Source organism: Callithrix jacchus, chromosome 16, assembly GCF_049354715.1.
Source record: "Callithrix jacchus isolate 240 chromosome 16, calJac240_pri, whole genome shotgun sequence".
NCBI classification, from domain to species: Eukaryota; Metazoa; Chordata; class Mammalia; order Primates; family Cebidae; genus Callithrix; species Callithrix jacchus.
In genome coordinates this window covers 37,127,247-37,147,678 of record NC_133517.1, presented here as the reverse complement: position 1 = coordinate 37,147,678, position 20,432 = coordinate 37,127,247, and the positions used below count along the sequence as shown (strand labels likewise).

The window sequence follows — 20,432 nt, the reverse complement described above, 5'->3', positions numbered from 1 at the left end:
TTCTCACAATGCCATATGAAGAAATTTATTGTCCCCATTTTGTAGATGAAGGAACTGAGGCACAGAGAGTTTAAACAACCTGCTGAAAGTTATACAGCTTGGGACAAAATTCTGTGACATACAGTCCAGCTCCAGAGCCTGTGCTTTTTAAAACAAAGAATAATAATTGAGTACAATGCCAATGTGTTTGCAGTGAGTTTGTATTAATACAAGAATTTGATTACTATTAAATTCAAGAGCATGTTTTAAAAAATTCATCTGTTCTTTGGAAATATATGTGTGCAAATTTTAATTCATTTTTCCCCTTTTAGTTTTTCAGTTATGGGACAAAAATATTGTATCAAAACACTGAAGCTTTGCAGTCTAAATTCTTTTCACCCCTTCAAAAAGCGATGCTACCACCTAATAGTTTTCAAGGAAAAGTGGCATTCATTACTGGGGGAGGCACTGGCCTTGGTAAAGGAATGACAACTCTTCTGTCCAGCCTGGGTGCTCAGTGTGTGATAGCTAGCCGGTAAGTCCATTACCTCAAGTCTATTGGTGACACTTTTGAAGAAACTGTTCTGTGCCCTAGTATTGAAAACACCATGCCCAAGAGTTGTTTGATTTGCATCTTAATCTTATGTGATATATTAGAAATATTCTTTAGATTATTTAAATAAATCTTTCTAGAAAAAGTCAGGTACTGTTTGAGATGAAAGAAACAATGAAAATTGTGGAACTGATGATGTTTGGGTAAACATCCACAATTCTCTTTACTTGAATTTCCCCAATTCAGTGGTAGACTATTTGTCTTTCTATACATGAAGATGAAGTTAAAAAGTACTACATGGAGCCAGGTGGGATGGTGTGTGCTTGTAATGCTGAGAAGCTGAGGCAGGCTGGTCTCAAACTCCTGACCTCAGGAGATCTGCTCACCTTGGCTTCCCAAAGTGCTGGGATTGTATGTGTGAGCCACCGTGCCTGGCCAGTACTTTCAGTTTCTATAAGGTAAATAGATATTTCAAAATATCTATTACTGTGATGAATATAGGAAGGGTAAGACCAGGTGGAAGGAATTTCTTCTTTTTTTTTTTTCGAGACGGAGTTTCACTCTTGTTACCCAGGCTGGAGTGCAATGGCGCAATCTCGGTTCACCGCAACCTCCGCCTCCTGGGTTCAGGTAATTCTCCTGCCTCAGCCTCTAGGTCGCTGGGATTACAGGCACGCACCACCATGCCCAGCTAATTTTTTGTATTTTCAGTAGAGACGGGGTTTCACCATGTTGACCAGGATGGTCTTGATCTCTTGACCTCGTGATCCACCCACCTCGGCCTCCCAAAGTGCTAGAGGAATTTCTTCTTATTAGGCATATTCTGGTACCCTATAACTGGTCTGAGGCTTTAGAGACTGGTTTAAAAATTTAGGCTTTCACCATTTTGAATGGTGTAAATTTTGGTAGGCCAAGTAGTCATCCAAACAACAATTAGTGTGTCATTTGCAACTTCAGATTGGTCAGAACCTTTTTGTTTTTACATTGTGATTTTTTTTTTTTTTTGAGATGGAGTTTCACTCTTGTTACCCAGGCTGGAGTGCAATGGTGTGATCTCGGCTTACTACAACCTTTGCATCCCGGGTTCAAGTGATTCTCTTGCCTCAGCTTCCCAAGTAGCTGGGATTACAGACATGAGCCACCACGCCCAACTAAATTTTTGTATTTTTAGTAGAGATGGGGTTTCTCCATGTTGGTCAGGCTAGTCCCGAACTCCTGACCTCAGGTGATCTGCCTTTCTCAGCCTCCCAAAGTGCTGTGATTTATAGGCGTGAACCACCATGCTTGGCACATTGTAATGTTTTTAAGCATTTTGAAATATTTTCACTTTAATAATTCATAATTTTTCATTTTTTTTGTAGAATGAGAGACTGTGTGAATGAATGTAGACTCTTTGAAACCATAAATTTAGTCCAAACCTACTTATGTTATACCATGAATGTATTTTCTTTGAAATTTGTGAGTAGATATTGTTAAGTGGTTTAAAAGTGACTAATAAATTAGTATCAAATACAGAAAAATGATTTAAATTTGACTTTTAGAAAAAATTCACATTGATTTTTGTATATGAATAACGTCTACATTCTCAGAAATGCTTTTCTTTATACTATGCGTTCTCTGTATTCTTCGATTTATGAAATTGAAAAATATAAAATGAAGTCATACAAGGTGTTTATTTCTAGAAAGATTGATGTTTTGAAAGCCACTGCAGAAGAAATTTCTTCTCAAACTGGAAATAAGGTACATTAAAAATCTGTTACTTAATTTAGATTTAGGAGCTATAACATTTCAAATAATTTGTTCATGCTTTTGGTTTAAGAAATCTGGAAAATATAATATTCTTTTTGTTATTTTGCAGGTTCATGCCATTCAGTGTGATATAAGGGATCCTGATATGGTTCAAAACACTGTGTCAGAACTGATCAAAGTTGCAGGACATCCTAATGTAAGTGTAGTGATGATGAAGCCAAAGGGCAAGACACTTAATATTGATAACACCCACTAACATTTACAAAGGAAATAAAATATTGATACACATGTAGGACAGGGAAGCCCCAAGCTGGGGCTTAGCCTGGGAAGGTTCTTGCCTTCACCAGGAAAGAATTCAAGGCTGAGCTACTAGTAGAAAACAGCTTTATTGAAGCAGCAGCAGTGGAATGGATCTGTGACTGCTCCTTCAGAGCAGGGCAACCCCATAGTCATTGTGCTGGGCATAGCAGTTGAGAGGCAGTTTTATAGTCATGGTTATACCCACTTTTAATTACATGCAAATTAATTAGGTTTATGTAGAAATTTCTAGAAAATGGTTGGTAACTTCTGATTCGTCAGTTTATTGCCATGGAAAGGGGCAGTAACTTGCTGGCATTGCCATGGCAATGGTAAACAAACATGGTGCATTGGTGGGTATGCATAAAGAGGGGGTGCTTTCATCCAGGACATGGTTCAACTAGTCCTTAATTGCTCCTGTGGTTGAGCTCTGCCTCCAGAGTTGAGGCCCACCTTCTACCTCAATATGAGCAAGTGCTGTGTTGAGAAGCACCTATTTTCTGTCCCTAGGAAAATGCCAGCTCTGCTAAAGCATTGAACAGAGTAGGAAGACTGCTGCACAACTTCCTCTCAGGAATACTTAAAGAATCCATCTATGATTGATGATAAAACAAACTTGATTTCACTTTATTTAATAAGATTATGAAATAACAAGAGCAGTCATCCAAGAGCACAGCATTGAGTTTAAATGATTCAAGCTCTTTGCTTCTCCTAATAACTTTTGATTATCTTCCTCAGTGGAGGACAACAATACAAACATGAAAAACTATAAGAAATTCAAAATTTCTCCTTTTAAGACCTGAAATATGCATTAATATTTTGCTGTTTCTTGGTATATTTATTGGAAAGAAGCTATTTGTTCTGGTAGTCTCAAAGAGGGCACTTTTCTATGTTACAGATATTTTCAGAGAGACCAAAAACATTGAATCTCCTGTAGAACTAGGCAGAATCTTTATTGATGGTAAATAGATCGTCAACTGCAAGTTGGATTGGTTAAGTTAAACTAAAATGACACCAGAAACAAAAAGGCATTTCTTGAGATTTCTTGAATTCAAATGCAGTCACATTGTAAATATGTTTAATCTGTATTTTTTTTTAACTTTAAAAATTTTATTTATTTATTTAATTATTTAGAGACAGGGTCTTGCTCTATCACCCAGGTTGGAATGCAACTGGCACAATCACGGCTCAGTGGAGCGTTGACCTCCTGGGCTCCAGTGATCCTCCCACCTCAGCTTCCAAAGTAGCTGGGAATACAGGCATGCACCACCACACTGGGCTAATTTTTAAAACAAAATGTTTGTAGAGATGAGGTCTTGCTTTGTTACCCAGGCTGGTCTTGAAGTTTTCCCAAAGTGCTAGGATTACAGGCATGAGCCACTGTACCCAGCCTTAATTTTCTTAACAAGAGAGTCTATCCTAATTTAAAGATGGCTTAGGATTCTGAAATTGGTACCTTACAAAGGAGGTTTTCACAGACTCAGACTACCAAATCTCATGGTATTGTTTTGTAGGTAACTATGAACTTCAACTTTATTGTATTATTTATCTTAATACATTTCAAAAACAAAAACCTTGCAGGGAAAATGTTTTTCCTCATCTAAAAGTTTCTGTAACTTGCCTTGTTCATTTATTAGATTGTGATCAACAATGCAGCAGGAAATTTTATTTCTCCTACTGAAAGACTTTCTCCTAATGCTTGGAAAACCATAACTGACATAGTTCTAAATGGCACAGCCTTCATGACACTAGAAATTGGAAAACAACTAATTAAAGCACAGAAAGGTATGTTTATTTGCTTTTCTCATATTTATTTGTCTCCTATGTGTGCAAGGTTCTGTGCTAAGTAAGCTCTGTGATACTTTAAAAGTCAATGAGACAGTCTACACTTGTATAACTCACAATGTAATGGAGAAAAATGATACTTAAATAATTATTATGTGTTACGATTTGAGCAGTAATAAATAATACTTTTCAAGTGCATTGGCAATCCAGAGACAGGAATGACTAACTCTCCCTGGGGTCAGTGATCAGGTTGAGGAACAAGGTGCAATTTAAGCGGAAAGTTTAAAGATCTAGATGTGGAGAAAGAGGAGGGAAAGGGCATATGAATGCACATGGCTGGAGGCTTGGTGGAGAAGAGGTGCATAAGTACATAGGGAATGATGAAAAACTTGATGTCATTAGAGATGGGGAAAGGAGTAGGAAATGACTTTGGGAAGGTGGTTTGGAGTATAATTGGGAAGTTCTAAATATCAAAATAAGGAGTTTAATGTTAATTCTGAAAGGAATGGGAAGTATTTTTATATGGATTTCCATTGAAGGTGAAACAAAGAATGTGACTTGATTGGAAAGGTTATTGACAACAAGGTGGACAATGGAAGGAAAGCCATTCAGGAGGATTTGCTTTTTCTTTTAACATGTGATTGGCTGGGAAATAAAGTAGGAGACATTTAGAAGATAAGGTCAACAGGTCTTACTGCTTCAATGAGATGGGGTGAAGAGTTTGGATGATGATGATACCACTGAGAATAAGAACACTGGAGGGAAAATAGATTTAGAGGGAACTTACTAGGAGAACCTTTTTGTTAGTATTATGAATGAACTTCTTTATAAAAATTCATATGTATGTGAATGGTAGACATATTCAATGTATGTATGTGTACATGCATATGTATCTAGAACCAGCATACATTTATTCACTTAACAGACACTTACTAATGACTTTTGTTTGGCAGGCCCTATACTCACGCTCAAAGCACAGTGAAGGACAAGACTCTGTCCCTGAATAATTTGGGGAACTTGAAGGATGGGGTATTTTCCCAGCTTAGGTGGAGAGTATCATGAACAAGGAAAATGAAGAAGAGTTCTCATGCTTCTCAGAGGAAGTCCTTTGAGGATTGAGGGGAGGAAGGAAGGACTGGAGCTGGTCAGGTTCCTCCCTCTGGTTCAGAAACCTTTGCCTTATGAGGTTTAGTTTCTTCTTTTGTGCAGCACAGGTGATCCTAGCACCAGCTTGAGATAGGATGTAGGAGCAGACAGTGGGATGCTACAGAGGCACTAGCTCTGTGTGTGTGTGTGTGTGATTGTGCATGTGTGTGCATACATATGCACACTAATAGCTTCTATCCTTTGTCTATGCAGTTATTGAAATGGAAATTCCTGCTTACATATTTCCATGACAGCATAGGGTATATGATTTATATTTGGAGTTTGGATGATAAGTGTTTGATTTTTCGTTGTTGTTGTTGGAGGGGCAGGAAGATTGATGGGAGAAAGGGAAGAGTGTGACTCCTCTGTCTTCCCTTCTCTGCCCGGGGAACTTTGGTCTCTGTATCTCTCCTGTGTTTCTGCCCCTGTCTGATTTTCTCTTTCCCTACCCCTTGCTCTTGTCTCAATTTCGTTCTCTACTGCTCTGCCTCTGTCAGCTCCTCATTTTTGGTTCTCTGTTTCTCTCTTCATTTCAGTTTCTTTCATTTATTTGTCCTTCTTTGCCTCATTGTCTCTTATTTCTTCCCTCACTCATGTCTGTGACCCTCGATTTCTGTCTGACTCTCCCTTCCTTCCTCATTATTGTCTTTCATTTTAACATAGACTCTGATCTATTTTCGTTCATCACATTGGATTAAAATTCTATGGGCTTCATTAACAATAGATTAGATATCTTTTTAAAAGATGGAAGCCAGTTTTTATTCTTCCAAGATTCCTGTCAGTTATTGATGCTATAAAATGACAGAGTTTGGAGAACTTGGACCACTGGGCTGAATACACAGTTAAAGGATTTGTTCTGCTACTGCATCCGCAGTCAAGGAATTCAAGCGTGTTACTGTGTGTAAAACCTGGAAGTCAGCTCAGGGCCAGCAGTCTGTGGTAATCTGTGATCAGAGTAGGTTAGATCTTGGAAGTCAGCCAAGGTGAGATATCTACGAAGTCAGAGCAGAGAAGACAAAGGAACCAGAAGCTGGAAGACAGAAGCTCACTTGTTGTGGGCAGGAATTGGTGGTGACTCGGAGGGGAAAGCAGATGACTGAGGATCAAGAGTGCAGTGGCCTTAGGAAAGGCAGAGAAACTAGAATTAGTCAGGCAGCACTGATCCAAAATGAACAATTATAAACAAACCAAAGATTTAGGAAACTTCCAAAGACATTAGCTGAGTGAACTCTCACAGCTACAAAGGTCAAAAAATAAATAGGTGGTCCTTATTGGGAAGGATATTGAAAGTATCTTGGTGAGGTTCGTTCCTCACTAGAATCTAATGTATAAAAATGAAAAAATAGTAGTATGGAGAAGACTACCCAATTTTATTAAAAAATTGAGAGACCTTGCAATCACAAAAGACTGAGAGACTAATACAGAGTTTTAAGAGTCTGAGCATGGAAGATATGGATAGGGTAAATATTGAATTTTTTCATCAAATCCTAGATTGTTAGGAAAAAAAATTACTTCCTAAACCTCACAAGAAGTAATTTTAGGACAGAAAGGAAAATTATTTTGTTGAAATGACTTTAATAATTGTCCTTTTTTTTTTTTTTTGAGATGGAGTCTCCCTCTGTTGTGATCTCAGCTCACTGCCACCTTGACCTCCTGGGTTTCAGTGATTCTTCTGCTTCTTGGCTAGCTGGGATTACAGGAATATGCCACCATGCTTGACTAATTTTTGTATTTTTAATAGAGATGGGATTTTACTTTGTTGGCCAGGTTGATCTCCAACTCCTGATCTCAAGTGATCCTCCTGCCTCGGCTTCTTCAGAGTGCTGGGATTATGGGCATGAGCCACGATGCCCAGCCATAAATAATTGTCTTAGTCAGTTTGGACTGCTATAACAAATTACTACAGACTTGGTGGTGTAAGCAACAGACATGGTCAGGTTTTTGGTGAGGGCTCTGTTCCTTGTGTCCTTAGATGGCCTTTCTTTGATGTCTACACACAGCTAGGGATCTCATATCTTCTTATCTTTCTATAAGGGCATTAATCCTACTATGGGGCTCCACCCTCATGACCTGATCCAAAACGAATGGTCTCCCAAAAGTCTCACTTCCAAATACTGTCGCATTAAGGATTAAGGTTTGATACAGTTTGGCTCTATGTCCCCACCCACATCTCATCTTGTAGCTCCCATAATTCCCACATGTTGTGGGAGGTACCCTGTGGGAGATGATTGAATCATGGAGGTGGGTCTTTCCTGTGCTGTTCTCATGATAGTGAATGGGTCTTATGAGATCAGATGGTTTTAAAAAATGGGAGTTTCTCTGCATAAGCTCTTTTTTTGCCTGCCATCATTCACGTAAGATATGACTTGCTCCTTTCCTTCCACCATCATTTTGAAACCTTCCCACCCATGTGGAACTGTAAGTGCAATGAAACCTCTTTCTTTTGTGAATTGCCCACTCTCAGATATGTCCATCAGCAGCATGAAAATGTACTAATACAGAGTTTGAACATCTGAATTCTCAGGAGGCACAAACATTTAGTCCATAGCAGAAATCCTTATGTACCATTATGGTGTTTTAGAACTTACAAAGCTCTTTCATATACTAGTATGAAAAAAGTACAAAGCTCAAGTATAAACCTAAATACAGGTGGATTTTTAAAAAATGTAACAAGTAAATCAATGCCATAAAACAACCTTTTTTAAAAAAAAAAATAGAGATGGGGTTTCTCTATATTGACTAGGCTGGTTTGGAACTCCTGGCCTCAAGAAATCTTATCTTGGCCTCCCAATGTACTAGGATTACAGGCATGAGCTACTATGTCTAGTTACTATACTGTAACTTTAACATATTATTTTTATAATAGTTTGCAAAAATTGAGGTAAAATCTACATATAGTGAAATGCAGAGATCTTAAATGTGTACAAATTTATGTTTCAATAAACTTATAAACTTAGACACACATACCCCAATCAAGACAGAACATTTCCATTACGCTCAAGGATTCTCCTTTGCTACCTTCCAGTCACTATCTATTTAAATCCTTAGCCCATTTCTTATAGGATTATTTTGTCTATTATTCATTTGTAGAAATTCTTTATATATTCTCACTGATTACTTTGTCAGATATAGTATGTATTTAGAATATTTCCTCCCAGCCTATGGTTTGCTGTTTCCTTTCCTTAACAGTATCTTTTGATGAACAGAAGAAATTTCAAATTTGAACTAAGTTTCCAAACTGTTTTCTAAATTGGCTGTACAATATTGCCAATAGTATTCCCAAAAGCAGTGTATAAGTTGCAGTTGCCCCACATCCTTGCCAAATGCTTGCTATGGTTAAGCTTTTTAAACGTCAGCCTTTCTAGGTTTGTATAGTGGTTTTTCATTTGTGGTGCTAACTTACATTTTCATAGTGACAAATGATACTGAGCATCTTTTCATGTGCTTATTTGTCATTAATATATATTCTTGATGAAATGTCTGTTTAAATCTTTTGTCTATTTTAAAAGTTGAATTGTTAAAATTTTTCTTCTATGCTTTTTCTGTCTAAGAAATCTTTGCCTAACACAAGGTCACAGGTAATTTCTCCTTTGTTTTCTTTTTGGTAGTTTCATAGTTTTCCCTCTTACTATTTAGGGGAGAGAATCATTTTAAATTAAGGTGTGCATATGGTATAGGGTAAAGGTTGAGCTTAATTTTTTTGCTTACTCTATTCATTCTTTACCTCATTGAATTGCCCCAGACTATTGTTGAAAATCATTTAACATATACAACATGTGCCGCATGCAAATGTACCACTTTTAATCTTTTATACTGTGTTTTTACTGTGTCTTTTCAGGTATATGTATACGTGTATATGTATATACGTGTGTGTGTGTGTGTGTGTGTGTGTGTGTGTGTGTGTATGAGTCAGTTTCTGAACTCACTATTCTGTTCCATTGATCTGTATGTCTATCATTATTTTGTCTTCATAATATATATATGAACACATAATATATGGGCTTGTTTACTTTTACATATATTATATGTATTCATTACTTTAGCTTGATATTAACCTGAAATGAGGGAGTATGTTTCCTCCAACTTTATTTCTTTTGAAAATTGTTTTGGGTCTTCTGTGTCCTTTGCATTTTTATAGAAATTTTAGAATTGACTTGATAGTTTTTTTTAAACTATTGTGATTTTGACCAGGTTTGTGTTTAATTTGTAGGTTACCTTGGGAGAATTGACATTTTTTACAATATCATGTCTTCTAATCTCGCAATATGGTACCTCTCACCATTTATTTAAAGTCTTCTTTAATTTCTATTAGCAGTGTTTGCACAGGCATTGTACGTGTTTTGTTAACTTTCTCCCAACATATTTTAATTTTTGTTATTATTGAAAATGGCACTGTTTTATAAGTGATATTTTCTAGTTGTTTTTTTGTAGCATTTAGAAATACAGTGGACAAGTTTTGTGTATTGATGTTTTCCCTAGGAGCTTGCTAAACTCACTTAATGGTTATTGCAGCTTTTTTTTTTGGTTAGATTCCTTTAGATTTTCTACACTGATAATACTGTTAGTGAGAAAAAGACGTTTTTGTATTTTTCTTCCCAATTGGTAAGCCTTTTATTTTCTTTCTTGCCGTACTTTACTAGATGGGATCTTCAGTAAAATATTGAATAGCTGTGGTAAAAACTAAGATCCTGTTTTTTCCTCATATTTAAGAATGAATCAAATACATTTTCTCTTGATTCTAGCAGGAAAGCACTTAGATTGTCACTATTAATTATGAATTACCTGTAAGTTTTCATAAATACCCTTTATCAGTATTAGGAAGTTTTCTTCTATATCTAGTTTGCTTGATAGCTTTTTAAATAAATCATGAATAGGTATTGAATTTATTAATATGTCTTCTTTCTATATTTATTGAGATGATCATATTTTCAGCCTGTTAATATGGTGAATTACATTAATTAATTTTTGAATATTAAACACCATTGCATTCCTAGGCTGAATCTTTCTTGGTTATGCTATGTTATCCTAGTTATACATTGCTGGATTTGTTTTGCTGAAATTTTCTTAGTGCTCACTTTGTCAGTTTCCACGTGTTACTTTTTATTGAGTGTTTTAGCTTCTATGCTTGTTTAGTTTAGTGATTAGGATTTGAGGGAAGTTTATATGCAGATGTTACCTCATCCTTTGCACCTGCTCTGGCAGCTTTGTCCAACAGGTCATATGTTGGCTACAGCCTTGCCTTGTGAAATTGATAGTTTAACGTGAATCCAACAAGTGCCTCTTGAGTCCACATCAAAGACATATAAGTGTTTGACACAGTGTGATAGTCTTTATATTAGGATTCTTTTTTTAAAGAATCTTAAATTACTTAACAGTCAAGTTAAAATGTTGTCGTATCTATTATTGTCTTAAAAATAAATTTTGATTCCATCTAGAGAAAACTAATTAAATTTTTTTTTTTTTGCTTTTCTTGCATGTATTGTTGAAAAAAAAATGTGGCAGCCTATTCAGATGTACTTGATTTTGGACTAGCTTTGTTGTTGAATCACATGGATTACTTTATACTAGAAAGCTAGAATTCCTTCTGCCTAAGAACATAGGAGAATTCTATAGTGATTGCTGCAAGTTCTGTATTAAATAAAGGTATATGATATAATGGGTGTTGGAATAAAGAACGAGCAAAAAAGTGAAATATTATTTATAAAGACATGACCTAATTTCAACCAAATTTTCACTTATTTTTACTTCCTTCTTTCCTTCTTCCCTCCTTCACTTCCTTTCTTTTTTATAAAACTCTTCCTTCCTTTTTTTTCTTTCTTTCACATCTAACATTTATTGAGTGCTTTTTTTTTTTTTTTTTTTTGAGACGGAGTTTCGCTCTTGTTACCCAGGCTGGAGTGCAATGGCGCGATCTCGGCTCACCGCAATTTCCACCTCCTGGGTTCAGGCAATTCTCCTTCCTCAGCCTCCCGAGCAGCTGGGATTACAGGCACGCACCACCGTGCCCAGCTAATTTTTTGTAATTTTAGTAGAGACGGGGTTTCACCATGTTGACCAAGATGGTCTCGATCTGTTGACCTTGTGATCCACCCGCCTCGGCCTCCCAAAGTGCTGGGATTACAGGCTTGAGCCACCGCGCCCGGCCCTTGAGTGCTTATTTTGTATCAGGCTTTGTTCTAAGTGCTAAATACTTATCAACTCATTTAACACTTGCAATGACCTTGTAAAGCAAGTGCTCTTTAATTCCCATTTATAGACATGGGTAGAAACTGAGGTACAATCTTTTTTAATATAGGAAGTGAATTTTTTAATACTCACATTTACAGATGAGAAACTATGACTTATTAATTACCTAAGTGTTAACTATCGCTATTAAAATCAACAATTGACATAATAAAAAAAATTAGTTGTTTTAAGTGGTCTAGTTAAGAAAAAGAAGGAACTGTGACATTTTGTTCTAGTCATGGTCAGTCACTTAGTTTACACATGATACTTGGACAGTTAGTAAGTTACAATATTTTACTATTACTCAGCTTTTCCATCTATAAAATCGACTTGATAATAAATGACTACTCCAATATTTAGTAACAGAACAAGATGTTAGGTGTAGAAGCCTCAAGAAAAATATAAATTGCTTTACAAATGTACATGTGTTTTTTCTTACATGTGAATGGACATCCGATAGCCCAACTAATATAAAGACTTGGTAGAAATAACTTTAAGAATTTCAGGGAATTTAAAACTAAGAAGCAGAAGCAACCCAAGGAAGCTTGAACCATATAGAGCTTGTGTTGGGGAAAGGGAAAGAGTGAAGTGAAAGCAACTATCTAGGCAGATTAATCATGTAAAATAAAGAGGAAATAAGGAAGTAATGAAGGAATGTTTATAAAACGAATTGTGGATTGGATGTGTATTATAGGAATTATGTCTGAAATAATCTTACCAGCAGCCTTGTGATAGAGGAAGAGAATAAATGTAAATCACGAATTGAAGGAAAAATAGAAAAAAAGGACAGTTTTAGTCAATAGAGAAGAAGAAACAGTTTTCAAGGCTAGAGGCCTTGGAAGCATTGAACTAAGTAAAATACTCTATATTGTTTTTGCAGTTCAATTAAATTGTCAGAAAACACAAGGTTTTTAAACATCTTGCTGTTCATTGGGAGTTCCTGATGTGTGAAATGTAAACACAAGAATAAATTTGAAAACATTCTTTTTTCAAACCTATAGATATTGTACTTGGCCAGTTACTCTTCCTTGTCCTCTGTAATGCAGCACCCTCAGCCTATCCAGTCTCATGTCCCTCTGTAACAGCCCCTGTTTGACTGCTCTGTTACACATGGCCCAATTGGAATCATTCTTTCCCTGAGCCATAGAGTCTCCATTCTCAGCTCTAGTCCACTCCTCAGTGAAGGACTACCAGTTCAGAGGCTAGCATGCACACTTTAGCACAGTGGTCCCCAGCTTTTTTGGCACCAGGGAGCATTTTCAGGGAAGACTATATTTTCACAGACCAGGGGAAGGGGCAGGGGGTGGTTTTAGAATGAAACTATTTCACCTCAGATCGTTAGGTGTTAGATTGTCATAAGGAGTGTGCAAGCTAGATCCCTTGCATGCACAGTTCGCAATAGGGTTTGCACTCCTATGAGAATCTAATGCCACTGCTGATCTGATAGGAGGTGGAGCTCAGGCAGTAATGCTGGCTTGCCCACTGCTCACCTCCTGCTGTGTGGCCTGCTTCCTAACTGGCCATGGACCATTATGGGGCCTGGGTGTTGGGGTCCCCTGCTTTAGCACTTAAAAACATGCTACATGTGGTTATTGTTTCATGTTGTAAGTCTCCTATTCCATCAAATTTCCATCCATTAGAAGTTCTTTTATCCATCAAGGTGCATTACTTCTGCCCCACCTACAAAGCCTTTCCATTCCTTTCCCACCTTTTCCTGACTCAACACTGAACACAAAGGTGGTGCTTTGTTTATACAGTGAAACATTTTGGAGACCTACAAAAGGAAGGTGCGTTGAGTACATACTTAGCACTTCTTTCAATTATGTCCTTCAACTTTACTATTAGAGGTAAAAGATGACCAGTTATTGACATGATCAACTGGAATTGAAGCCAATGCACCTTGTTTCAGAAGTGGGAAGAGTAGAGCATAGCAGAAGGCTTTTCTTATTTGTCAGTAGTATGAGTACAAGATGTATGTTGCTTCAAGTATAATAGGACCACATGAGTATTTCTTTGTATTAAGTCCAAAGATTTTGTTTTTTTCTAGAACAGTGGGTGCATCTAAAGAATATTTTAAAACACATTTTTAGTTATCAGTTGAAATTTATTAAGGCTGTATTAGTATCCTTTTTGCTAGAGTCATCTTGTTTGATAGAATAGTTCTACCTCATCTGTTTAAATTTCTTAGAGCAACTGTGCACCTTTTGGTGTTTTTTGAAGATAAGGTAAAGAAAGGTAAGGTGATCCGGGAATTTTGAAAATGAATTATTTATTCTTTCTAAGTACATAATTCGAAATTTCTTGGCAAGGTAGTAGTGGTTACATAGTAGTTAAGAGTGCAGGCTCTAGAGCTTAACTGCCTAGTTCCAATCCTGGTTAATACTTTTTTGTCCTATCAACTTGGATAGATTACCTTGCTGTGCCTCAGTCTTGTCTGTAAAATGATGTTCATAATAAATCCTTCTTCCTAGGATTGCTGTAATGATTATATGAGCTAAAGTCTATAAGGTGTTAAGAATAGTTCCTGACCCAGACTAGTACTCAGTAAATGTTAGTTATGAAAGAAAATGTTAAGTTTCCCCCAAGATAAATGTATTTTTACCACATCTTTTATAAGGGGACCATCAAGTATCTGAAAGTTAGATTTTGACCCATAATTAAAATTGGTCAGAAAAACCAGAGTCCTGATATCACTTATTATAATTAAGCTTAAATATAGCAACCTACTTGAGGTATGTATTTAGACTAAATGTTTAAATGAGAAAAGTGTTTTCTTAGTAAGTAATATTATTTGTATAGGGTTATTCTAATTTTTAAAAGTTATAGTCCTTTTTTGAATAACTTAGAGAATTAATGATTTTTAGATTTTCATATGGGCTGTTATTGAAAATGGCTGGGAGACAGGTATCCTCTGTGCCCTCATCAAAAAGGCAGAGAAGTTTGTCTTCTTACCATGATTGTCAGTAATATTAATTGCCAACAATAATAGTAGAACAGTTAGAACTCCAACCAACAGCTCAGTTGTATATTTAGGCAGTACAAGGAGTTCAGTGTTGCTTATATGTGACCTATACTGCCTGGAGGGATAGAAGATGAGGCCAAGTGATGTGAACTTTGTCCTTCGGAGATAGGTAAAGTTAAACAAGGATTTAAAAGAAAATTTCTTAAAATACTTTATTTCCATTTGTTGGAAAGTTGATATAATACACTTATACTAGTCTCCCATCATGACCACAACAACAAATGACCACAAACTTAACAGCTTGATATATCATACACTTATAATTTTATAATTCTGTTTTTCACAAGTAAATATACAGAGTTTCTTGTCTGATTTCTCTGCTTCATATCTTACAGGGCTAATATCAAGGAATCACCCAGAAGAGCTCACGTATTGGAGGCTCTAGAAAGAGTCCATACACACACACACACACACACACACACACACACGTTTATTTAGGTTGTTGGAAGAATCAAGTTTCTTGTAGTTGTAGGACTAAAGTCTATATTTTTCATGGTTGCTGTCAGCTCAGGGCCACCTCATCTCCTAGGGACATCTCTGATCTTTACATAGGGACTGGTACATCTCAGAGTCAGCAATACCATAATGTCTTTCTCATGCTGGGTACTGACTTTCCCTTCTGCCACATCTCTCTTGCCTGCTCCTTAAAATTAATCCTTCTGACTACAGCCAGAGAAAGTTACCTGTTTTTAAGGGTTCATGTGATTAGACTGTGTCACCTGGATGATCCCAGAAATGCCCTCCTCTTAAAGTCTGTAATCTTTATTAATATCTTCAAAGTTATTTTGCCATGTAACATAAGAAATTCAGTTCTTAGGAATTAGGGCATGGCATCTTTAAGTGGGGTCATTCTGCCCACACATATTTCTTATCTAGTTAGAAAGGCAACCCTCAGAACAATCAGCAAATTTTGAAATAAGTAAATAATTATGTAGTATCTGTAATGTAAAAGATGCTTCATTAGATATGGCACCCGTATGTACTGCTCAGCATATGTAGCAGCCCTGACCTACAGGAGTTCAACAAAGTCTTGGATGTGTCCATTTAACTAGGCGGCTGGGATGCCCGTTGGAGTCTTGGCTTACACAGTTACCTTCCACTCTGGTGATGTTTCCTAACACAACTTGCCAAATTATTAACACACAGCTAGTAAATGGCAGACTTTTTGCATGAGAGCAGAAGAGTAATAGGGGGGATCAATAACAGCAGTGAATTAACAAGTAATTCTTAGAATCTAATGACATTTGCTGGACATGCCTTATGTTTCTGTTTTACAGGTGATAAACTAGGGTCCAGAGCAGGGATATGACTTCCCCAAATTCTCATAGCTACACAGCTAGTAAATAGTGGACTCGGTTTCTGAGCCCAGGTGTCTGTATACTATACTACTCCCCTTCTGTTGGTCATTGGAACTAAAATTGGTTAGTGATTCTTTCAATTTTCATTGTATTGAAACCAGATTTTAGAGCTTTTGAATCTTCTTTTGAAATTAGAACATAATCTTGTACATATCTTAGCTTTTTTTAATAGATAATGTGATTTTTGATGTTCTTTTATTACTTTTTTTCCATGTCAAAATAACAAAGGATGGGCTAGCATAATATTTATTTCATTGATTGCTTCCCTTCTTTATTTTCTTAACCTCATTAATAGTATAGATTCATTTCTGTTGTCTGCTCTGAGCTGTTAGAAACTTGCCTTTTACAAAGCTTTTCCATGGGCAGTTATTCTAATTGAAATAATGGGCCTCTGCACAAGAAGGAAACTATATGTGACTAACCCTGGGGATCTGGGAATTCTTTACTTTGAGCTTTAGTACCACTTTTCATTTTTTTGAAGTCCAGCTGCTAATTGTTTCACCTTGCAGCATTGATGCTATGGGAGCAGTACAGTTTTCCAATTTTTACCTGCCTTTTACACTCAGGAGAACTAGAAGCAGCAGTATCTCATTCTAAGAAGTGGGCTCCCCAGATTTTCTGGGCTGAGAAAATAAAACCTAAAGGGATAAAGAGAATAGTAAAATAACTTTCATTTCAGCATCTTCATTATATTAGAATGGCTTAACTCCTTTTCCACACTTGGAAAAATGTATCTGTTCAATCTTAGGTGAAAGGTAGTGCCCTTTCCATTGGAGCATTTGCCTTGTATTTGTCACTTTTAAAGCATTTTTTTTTTTTTGTAATTTTGCTGTAAGAATGATGCAGTTAGCATCTGTTGTCAATGTACTGTAATGGAGCCCACTAATGTTCTACATCCCTCCTCTTTCAGAGTACGATTTTGGAAGCAAAGTAATTTTCAGTGATCTGAAAGGCTGTTTGATATATAAAAGGAATTACCAGAATGACTAACATAACCATTCTTATTTTTTCTATCCTCAAAATGGTACTCCTGCCCCCTCCTACACCCCCATGTTTCCCAGGATGTGCTGAGTTTTCTCTCTACTCTGGAAAATGCTGAGAGAAAGAGAAACTAAATATGTGGAGCAGAGAAAAAACTTATCTGAATATTCTTCAAAATACTTTCCTTGTAGTCCTTCAAATTTAAATTTTCTTAAAGTATTTACTGTTATGTAAAAAATGTAAACTTTTTTGATTCTTTTGCAAATATTAAACTTAGAGTATTGTCTAATCCAATGTTAGGACTAAATAAGAAGTAAAAAATTCACTGATTTCTCAGGAGCTAAGGATAACCCTTCTAAGCCTTCATTCATTCATTCATTAAGTTAGTTGGTTTTTTTTTTTGAGACATAGTCTTGCTCTGTTGTTCAGGCTGAAGTGCAGTGGCATGATCTCGGCTCACTGCAACCTCTGCCTCCTGGGTTCAAGTGATCCTCCTGCCTCAGCCTCCTCAGTAGCTGGGATTACAGGCACACCCTACCACACCTGGCTAATTTTCATATTTTTGGTAGAGACAGGGTTTTACCATGTTGGCCAGGCTGGTCTTGAACTCCTGACCTCAGACAATCTGCCTCCTTGGTCTCCCAAATTGCTATGATTACAGGCATGAGCCACTGTGCCTGGCCTCATTCAGTTAATTTGTTGAGAAGCTACTGTGTCCTAGACACAATTGACCACTGTGTAAACAGTGTCACTTTTTAGTAGTATCTCATTCTAAGAAGTGGGCTAGCTGGGTGCGGTGGCTCAAGCCTGTAATCCCAGCACTTTGGGAGGCCGAGATGGGTAGATCACAAAGGTCAAGAGATAGAGACAATCCTGGTCAAAATGGTGAAACCCCCGTCTTTACTAAAAATACAAAAAATTAGCTGGGCATGGTGGCGTGTGCCTGTATTCCCAGCTACTTAGGAGGCTGAGGCAGGAGAATTGCCTAAACCCAGGAGGCAGAGGTTGTGGTGAGCCGAGATCGTGCCATTGCACTCCAGCCTGGGTAACAAAAGTGAAACTCTGTCTCAAAAAAAAAAGAAGTGGCTACCCAAATTTTTTTATTTTTTTTAAATTTTTTTAAATTTTTTTATTTTTTTAAATTTTTTATTGGATTTTAGGTTTTGGGGTACATGAGCAGAGCATATAAGACAGTTGCGTAGGAACACACATGGCAGTGTACTTTTCTTTCCTTCTCCCCTTCACCCACATTTGGCATTTCTCCCCAGGCTATCCCTCCCCACCTCCCCCTCCCACTGGCCCTCCCCTTTTCCCCCCAGTAGACCCCAGTGTTTAGTACTCCCCTTTCTGTGTCCATGTGTTCTCATTTTTCATCACCCACCTATGAGTGAGAATATGCAGTGTTTCATTTTCTGTTCTTGTGTCAGTTTGCTGAGGATGACGTTCTCCAGATTCATCCATGTCCCCACAAACGACACAAACTCATCATTTCTGATTGCTGCATAATATTCCATGGTGTATATGTGCCATATTTTTCCAATCCAGTCTATTATCAATGGGCATTTGGTTTGATTCCAGGTCTTTGCTATTGTAAACAGTGCTGCAATGAACATTCGTGTACATGTGTCCTTATAGTAGAACGATTTATAGTCTTTTGGATATATACCCAGTAATGGGATTGCTGGGTCAAATGGAGTTTCTATTTCTAAGGCCTTGAGGAATCGCCACACTGCTTTCCACAATGGTTGAACTAATTTACACTCCCACCAACAGTGTAAAAGTGTTCCTTTTTCTCCACATCCTCTCCAGCATCTGTTGTCTCCAGATTTTTTAATGATCGCCATTCTAACAGGCGTGAGATGGTATCTCAATGTGGTTTTGATTTGCATCTCTCTGATGACCAGTGATGATGAGCATTTTTTCATATGATTGTTGGCCTCATATATGTCTTCTTTCATAAAGTGTCTGTTCATATCCTTTGCCCACTTTTGAATGGGCTTGTTTGTTTTATTCCTGTAAATCTGTTTGAGTTCTTTGTAATTCTGGATATCAGCCCTTTGTCAGATGGGTAGACTGCAAAATTTTTTTCCCATTCTGTTGGTTGCCGATCCACTCTAGTGACTGTTTCTTTTGCTGTGCAGAAGCTGTGGAGTTTGATTAGGTCCCATTTGTCTATTTTGGCTTTTGTTGCCAATGCTTTTGGTGTTTTGTTCATAAAGTCCTTGCCTACTCCTATGTCCTGGATGGTTTTGCCTAGATTTCCTTCTAGGGTTTTTATGGTGCCAGGTCTTATGTTTAAATCTTTAATCCATCTGGAGTTAATTTTAGTGTAAGGTGTCAGGAAGGGGTCCAGTTTCTGCTTTCTGCATATGGCTAGCCAGTTTTCCCAACACCATTTGTTAAACATGGAATCCTTTCCCCCTTGCTTGTTTTTGTCAGGTTTATCAAAGATTGTATAGTTGTAGATATGTTGTGTTGCCTCCGGTGCCTCTGTTTTGTTCCATTGGTCTATATCTCTGTTTTGGTACCAGTAGCATGCTGTTTTGATTACTGTAGCCTTGTAGTATAGTTTGAAATCTGGTAGTGTGATGCCCCCCGCTGTGTTCTTTTTGCTAGGATTGACTTGGCTATGCGGGCTCTCTTTTGGTTCCATATAAAGTTCATGGTGGTTTTTTCCAGTTCTGTGAAGAAAGTCGATGGTAGCTTGATGGGGATAGCGTTGATTCTGTAAATTACTTTGGGCAGTATAGCCATTTTCACGATATTAATTCTTCCTAACCATGAACATGGAATGTTTCTCCATCTGTTTGTGTCCTCTCTTATTTCGTTGAGCAGTGGTTTGTAGTTCTCCTTGAAGGGGTCCCTTACGTTCCTTGTGAGTTGTATTCCAAGGTATTTTATTCTTTTTGTAGCAATTGTGAATGGCAGTTCGTTCTTGATTTGGCTTTCTTTAAGTCTGTTATTGGTGTAGACGAATGCTTGTGATTTTTGCACATTGATTTTATATCCTGAGACTTTGCTGAAGTTGCTTATCAGTTTCAGGAGTTTTTGGGCTGAGGCGATGGGGTCTTCTAGGTATACTATCATGTCGTCTGCAAATAGAGACAATTTGGCTTCCACCTTTCCTATTTGAATACCCTTTATTTCTCTTTCTTGCCTGATTGCTCTGGCTAGAACTTCCAGAACTATATTGAATAGGAGTGGTGAAAGAGGGCATCCTTGTCTAGTGCCAGATTTCAAAGGGAATGCTTCCAGTTTTTGCCCATTCAGTATGATATTGGCTGTTGGTTTGTCATAAATAGCTTTTATTACTTTGAGATACGTTCCATCGATACCG

The 20,432-nt window shown here is 37.2% G+C and overlaps 1 protein-coding gene across 1 annotated transcript in view; it reads left to right on the top strand.

The window, feature by feature from the left end:
* DECR1 (2,4-dienoyl-CoA reductase 1) overlaps positions 1–20,432 on the top strand; it is a 47,295-nt gene that overhangs the window by 11,157 nt on the left and 15,706 nt on the right. Inside the window, exons 2-5 of the mRNA XM_008982873.5 lie at positions 312–514; positions 2,215–2,272; positions 2,391–2,477; positions 4,216–4,363. Of these exons, the coding sequence (XP_008981121.2) occupies positions 312–514; positions 2,215–2,272; positions 2,391–2,477; positions 4,216–4,363 (496 nt within the window). The remainder of the gene's footprint in view (positions 1–311; positions 515–2,214; positions 2,273–2,390; positions 2,478–4,215; positions 4,364–20,432) is intronic.